This window comes from Aptenodytes forsteri, unplaced genomic scaffold (assembly GCF_000699145.1).
Source record: "Aptenodytes forsteri isolate BGI_AS27 unplaced genomic scaffold, ASM69914v1 Scaffold494, whole genome shotgun sequence".
Classification (NCBI taxonomy): Eukaryota; Metazoa; Chordata; class Aves; order Sphenisciformes; family Spheniscidae; genus Aptenodytes; species Aptenodytes forsteri.
The window spans coordinates 549,478-555,664 of NW_008794455.1; the positions used below are offsets into that span (position 1 = coordinate 549,478).

Sequence of the window (6,187 nt, forward strand, 5' to 3'; positions counted from 1 at the left end):
GCCCCGGTGCTGGGTGCCAGCAGCTCGTCCTCCGCCCGCGTCAGTTTGACAGATGCAGAAACTCCTCGTCCTCTGCAGGCAGAGAGATGCGCAGGGTGACAGACAGACCCACAGACCCCCTCCTCGCCCCACGGACAGATGGCGATGGTTGCTCCCTCCCACTTTATCCATGCCATCAGTGATGGGGGGAAGCGGTCTAGACCCTCCGTGCACCCCCGTGCTGTCCTGGGATGTCACTTCATGTCCCACCACCTGCCATGGTGGCATTGATGCACTTTATATTAGTGACAGGGATAATAAAAGATGGGCTCTGACCTAAGACACGTTACTCTGGTCCCATCTCCCATCCGTGGGGGCACGGTAAGCCCCTAGCTCCTGCCCCGCTGGGAGCAGGCTTGCCCAGGGCTGGCTGTGGTTGAAGACCCCTGAGCTCGTCCCTCTCTGTGGGAAGATTTCCCCTGCCACGCTCCTGAAAACCTGCTTGTCCATTCACCCGAGGTCTGAGCAGTGCCCGTTGTGTCTCCCAAGGAAGTTCAATATGGAAACTCCTGCGCTGACTAGAGCTGGAGGGTCTGGCAGGCATTGCACGGAGGGTATACCCCCAGCGGGGACCCCAGTGTGGTCCTTATTTGGTGTCAGGGTTCCTACACCCCCCCAAGTCTTTCATCCACTCTTCCCTCACTGGAGCATCCCCTGCCTGGGGGCTGTCGCCTCCACTGTTCCCCACTGCACCCCAGCCTGCTCGGGGCCATTCTCCCTTTTATCAAGACCGTTTTGAAGTTCAGTTGTGGCCTCACTACATCTGCAGCCTATTCGTACCCCGCTGTGCGATACTGTCTGTAGATTAATGACCATATTCCTCAGTCTGTCTAAGTCCCTGCCCTAGGACAGAGCCACACCAGGCACAGCACAAAACCACCCCAGACCCATCTCAGACCCATCCTGGACCTATGACAAACCCATCCCAGGCTTATCCCAGACCCACGACAGACCCATCCTGGACCCATCCAGACCCAGGACAGACCCATCCCAAGACCCATCCCAGATCCAGGACAGCCCGGTCCCAGCCCCAGGCACACCCAGACCCAGCCCAGAGCAGGACAGGAGATGGTGCAGGCTGCTGCCCTGGCTCCCCCAACACAGCACGGTGCAGTGCGGGGTGGGCAGGGTGCGGGCAGAGTGGGGGTACCTGCCAGCGGAGGAGCTCCGCAGTACTCCTTGCACTCCTTCTCCAAGTAGAACTGGTTCCCATTGCCCTTGCAGCCTCCGTAGCTGAACGTGATGCACTTGCCCTGAGCCGCGTCGAAGGCCCAGCGCGTCACCGACTTCTGGCAGGGACCCTGGACGATGGGCAGCCTGCAGGCAGCTGCGGGGACAGGGGGCTGCTCTGAGGCAGGGGGTTCAGGGCCCCCCACACCTCCCACATGGATGCTGGACACGTGGGATTCGAGGCCACTCTCAGATCCTCTCTGATGCCTCAGCAAAGGCACCTCCCGTGCCCTCGCCCCGCCGGGGTGTCTCCTGGTCGCCACGCTCACCCTCTGACCGGCATGCCTGCAGGCACTCCTTCTCCGAGTAGAAGTTGTTGCCATTGCCCAGACAGCCACCGTAGAGGAAGGTTTCGCAGGCCATGGAGGAGGAGTTGTAGAAGAAGCGGGAGAGCATCCCACTGCAGGGCCCGGGGTCCCGGCTCAGCCGGCACGAGTCTGCGGACAAGCGCAGCATGGGCTATCACAGGCAAACGGGGATGCAGGGCAGGGGGACGTCTGATGCAGCCCTGCTCCCCTGGGACGTACCTTCCTTATTGCCGATGTAAGGGGGCAGGGGTCCCACGGCTGATCCCTCCTCAGGGGGCAGGACTGCTCTCCGCGCCCTCTGCACGGGGAAGGAAGCACAGAGCTGCCATCAGTCCGTGCCCATGGGACCTGCTGCCCACCCCATTGCCCCTGGATGCCTCCAGGATGGGCTATGTCAGGGGCGGCTCTGCTGGGTGCTGCAGCCCGTGCAGGCTCCAGCCCTCCTCGGTGCTCCCAGCCTGTCTCCAATCATTGATCTTGGATCAACAGGCTGTGATCCCTCCACACCTCACAGTCTTCCCAGCCCTGTGCTCATCCCGGGTGGGTGCCAGGATCATGTATTTTGGATAAAGACACCCAAAGTGCCCCAGTCATACCCTGTGCTGGGCTGGGGACATGTCCCTCCTCTCGCTGACGCAGGGTGGTATGTCCTCCAGATGTGTTACCTGCTCTCAAGTCAACTGGGCTGTTTCTCCTATGAAAGTCCCATTCCCTCTTGAAAATCCTTCTAAACTCAACCCTGCGAAATCGGGAGGTGCTGGGTGACTGTAGCCAAAGGATCAGTGGGGCACTGAGCTGCCTCCCCACCCCTGGAAGGGGAGTCCACAGCCTGGCTGAGGCACCCACAGCCAGGCAAGGAGCAAGGAGGCACCAGGCTCCACATGCAACAACTTTCACCCTGTGAAAAAATCAGAGTAGGAAAGGGCTGTTGCCTTCCACTTGGAAACAAGCCCTGGTGCCCACCTGGCCCCTGGGACCCTCACCCTGCAGCCTGCGCCTGTCTGTGCCCCCCATCCTCACAGTCAAAGCCCATCAGTGGAGATGAAAGAGCATCTCCCAGGGCAGTCAGTGGAGCCACTGCCCAAACAACGTGTCCTGCCCATGGAGCCCAGTCCCCAGACACCAGGTCTCTAGTAGGTTTGACTCGGAGGGGATGTCCCCAGCCTTGATCCGTCTTCAGGAGGTCCCAGCTGGACCACTCACCAGGGGGGCAGTTGCAGTCTCCTGGGGGATGCATTCACCTGGCCCAGATGACATGAGAGAAGATCAGCAGCGTGAGAGGGGTGGTGTCCTGACAAACTCATCTCACCGTGGTCCTGCACCATGCACACACAGGACCCCGGGGAAGTGGACACCCTCCCACTTTCACCTCAGTGTTCTTCCCCTCTTGCTGCTTTCCACCTCCCACTGGCAGGAGCATCACCCTACAATCCCCACACCCACCTGCATCATGCTAGCACTTTCTGACCCCCAGGCTGAGCAAGTTGCTCCTCAGGTCCTGGGAGCACCCAGATATGGGGAGCAGCCGTGACTGTCCCTGGGTGTCCTGCACCCTTGTCCCAGCACAGCATGGGGTGCGTTGACCTGACAGCCCAGCAAGGACCCCCCCCGACTGGAAGCTGGTGGAAGCCCGACTGATAACGCGACCTTGTCTCCTTCCCATCCCATCCTACCAAAGCCTTTGCCTCTCCTCCCTCCAGCCTGACTGTCCCCGCTTCTCCCCAGCCTCGCGCACCAAGAAGGAGCAGCCCCAGTGCAGCAGCGTGCCGGGGGGGACAGGCAGTGGGAGAGGTGCGGGCCTCGTGGTGGGTTACCTCTGTTAGTGAGGATGAAGATGGAGTCCGCGGGGATGCCCATCTCCAGAGCCAGCTGCTGGAAAGCCTCAATGAGGTCCTCCCGCAGCTCCGGGCTCCTTCCTGGGCAAAGGAACAGGCTGTGAGTGGGGTTGGCGTGGGAGGGGGTCTGCATGCAGCCCCCAACTACCCACTGAACCATAGAGCTCAGGCAGCTGCAGACAGGCTCAGTACCAGCCTCCTGGTCCTACCCAACCTCTCCTCCATTATTCTTGACCAGCTTTGACCAAGGCCTTGGACAAAGTGGTTTTAATGTCTCCCAATTATGAAAGACAGCATCTCCTGCTACTTCAGGGCCTGGTTTTCTTCCAAGCAGATATTGCCACCTTCATCCCAAACAACAGGCTGAACATTCATGGTGTGATGTGTTTTTAAGCTGAGCCATAAGACTCAACCTCTTTTGAACATTCATGGTGTGATGTGGTTTTAAGCTGAGCCATAAGACTCAACCTCTGCAGTGCCAAAGACAAGCTGGTCCAAGGCACCACTTCCAAAGCCATGGTCAGGTTCCTCAAGGCCAAGGGACCCTTGGGTGGTGTTTCTGAGCTGCATTGGCCTACCCCAGAGCCTGCTTGCCCACAGATGCCATAGCCAGACGTACCGTACAGCTTCAGGGTGGTGCTTGGGCCAAAACTACTTTTCTTCTTCATCAGAATAACAGCGTATTCTTCATAGTTGGTGCGGAGCACGTAGGACCGGATAGACACATCCCATTCTGGGTGAGAGAGACACAGGGGACATCATTCCTGCCCCTCAGAGAGAAATGGGGCAGTGTAAGACAGGCCCAGAGCTGGGGGCTGAAATCAGGCAGCTAATTCAAGAAAATAGCTGATTTTTGGGAAGCAGACTCTGATACAACCCTGACTCCCTTTAGGTTCACCAGCCTCTTCTTAGTTGAGGGGATTGGAAACCAAGGGTTGCGGACAACTGAGATACCACCAACGCTCCTGAAACGTGGCTGGTGGGAGCCTGCCCCAGCTTGGGACCTTGGGGACAGGAGGGATCTGCTGGAACATCTCGTAGTTCTGTGTCTATGCAGGGACAGTGCTGAAACAGCCCCTTTCCCCCAACTTCACTCCATACTTTGGCTGGAAATAACCCAAACTGTGGAGTGGCTTCTGAGCCTTGCTCTCCTGAACCCCTTCCCCAGCCACCAGCTGTGCCCGGCACTGGTTCCCATTGCCCAGCCACGCCGCAGTTCTTGGGATCAAGCAGGTGGGTAGCGAGCCCAACTTACTGGGATTATAGTAGGTGTATTTGCCGGGGGTGCTGGTTTTCTGGTACGCTCCTGAGATGTGTGTGCAGTCACCTTGCCTGGAGGGAGGAGGAAAACAATCAGCTGCTCAGAGCGATCGTTTTTCCTGGTTATTGCATGAATATCTTGCCTGGGGCACCGAGGCTGTGGCGTGGGACCCCCAAAATCCCCCTGCCCAAGGCATTGGGTATTTGAGCCCAATCCAGCCCCTCCTCAGGGCTCTGATGCCAGCCAGAGCAAGCAACCCCCATGTTTTGTCCCAGCCCCTGGGAGATGCAGCACCCCTGGGTGGGGTGGCTTTGGGGGAGGCTTGAGCACCCATGTCAGTGCCCCATACCGCAGCCTGGTGCTGGCAGTGCTGATCTGGTCGGCGCTGGGGCCGGGGCCCAGCACCAGAGTGCCCATGCTGAACTTCTCCTTGTAGTTCTTCATCCATTTGCAGGTCGTGCCGATGGCAACATCATACCACTTCCCATACATCTGCGGGGAGAAGAAAGGGATGTCTCCGCCACGAGCCCTCTCCACTGAGATGGGGCATCTCCTGGTTTTCTGCAGAGCTGAAATATTCATGGCCAAGAAAGCAACTGTGGGATGATGGTGCAGGGTGCCGAGGCCAGGGCTGCTGCAGGATTTGGGAAGCAGATCAATATCAAGCAGGATTTTCCTGGGTCCCCTGACCACCAGGCAGGGCTGGAGGTATCAGGCTGGCATCCCCCTGCGTGTCCCGGGGGAGCCCAGACCCAGGCACATGTGTGGGGCTGCGCAAAGCCTGGCAGGGGACAGGGCTGGCTGCAGATCTCCCAGGCACTCTGCATCCCGCATGAATCCTTCGTGCTGGGGCTGCCTGTGGCCCTGCCCACACCTCTCAGGCTGGGCAGATCAACGGACGTCTCATAGGACTCATCTGCCCCGGCTGCTCGGGCTCCAGCCACCCTGCCAAGGTGTTTGCTGGGGTGAGACCATCCCGAAGGCCGGTGCTGGCAGGGTGGCACCCCCTGACCGGCACCCTGGGAGGGCCACAGCGCCAATGCCTGTCCCGTACAGCCTGACATGGGCATGGGTAATATCTCCCTCCTTTCTGGAGGAAAATGAAATAAAGCTTTCCCCCATCCCTTCTGCCCCCAGAATTAAGGGACCGCAAGCCGCTGTTACCCGCTCAGCCTCAAAATTCTCCTGCACTTGGATATCCTCATCCTGGTCCCTGACAGGCGTCCCGCTAGCCATGGTGAGGAGGAGGAGGGAAAGGAGACCCCAAAACATCGTGGCTGGTGGCTTCGGAGTGCTGCTGAGCCCCAGTGCACCCGCGGGATCCCGGACTCTGTGCTGTCCCCACTGCGCAGCAGTGTGACCTTCAGACCGCAGCCAGCGGGGCTGGCCAGCCTGGCTGGGGGGGGCCTGCTGGGGGGTGTGGGACAGCTGGTGGCCCCGCATGGCTCAGGCCATGTGGCCCCAGGGCACACTGCTGCCCTTGGTGGCAGTGGGGATTGGCAGAGAGCTGGTGT

The 6,187-nt window shown here is 59.6% G+C and overlaps 1 protein-coding gene across 1 annotated transcript; it reads right to left on the minus strand.

Annotated features, from left to right (window-relative positions):
• Positions 1-40: 40 nt before the first annotated feature.
• AMBP (alpha-1-microglobulin/bikunin precursor) lies at positions 41-5,971 on the minus strand. Its single transcript, XM_009290643.1, has 10 exons — positions 5,838-5,971; positions 5,023-5,165; positions 4,668-4,744; positions 4,032-4,145; positions 3,392-3,493; positions 2,781-2,818; positions 1,797-1,875; positions 1,539-1,706; positions 1,190-1,366; positions 41-72 (listed from the first exon to the last, which is right to left on the minus strand). The coding sequence occupies exons 1-10, from the start codon at positions 5,943-5,945 to the stop codon at positions 41-43; spliced, it is 1,038 nt and encodes a 345-aa protein (XP_009288918.1). The 5' UTR covers positions 5,946-5,971.
• Positions 5,972-6,187: the final 216 nt, after the last annotated feature.

Bases quoted from the DNA above. Each gene is read 5' to 3' on its own strand.
- AMBP (XM_009290643.1), bottom strand. From the start codon at position 5,945: ATGTTTTGGGGTCTCCTTTCCCTCCTCCTCCTCACCATGGCTAGCGGG. The intron at 5,166-5,837 runs GTAACAGCGGCT...TTCTCCCCGCAG, and splicing joins AGAATTTTGAGGCTGAGCGG to ATGTATGGGAAGTGGTATGA. The intron at 1,876-2,780 runs GTGAGTGGTCCA...TTCCCCGTGCAG, and splicing joins AGACTGCAACTGCCCCCCTG to AGGGCGCGGAGAGCAGTCCT.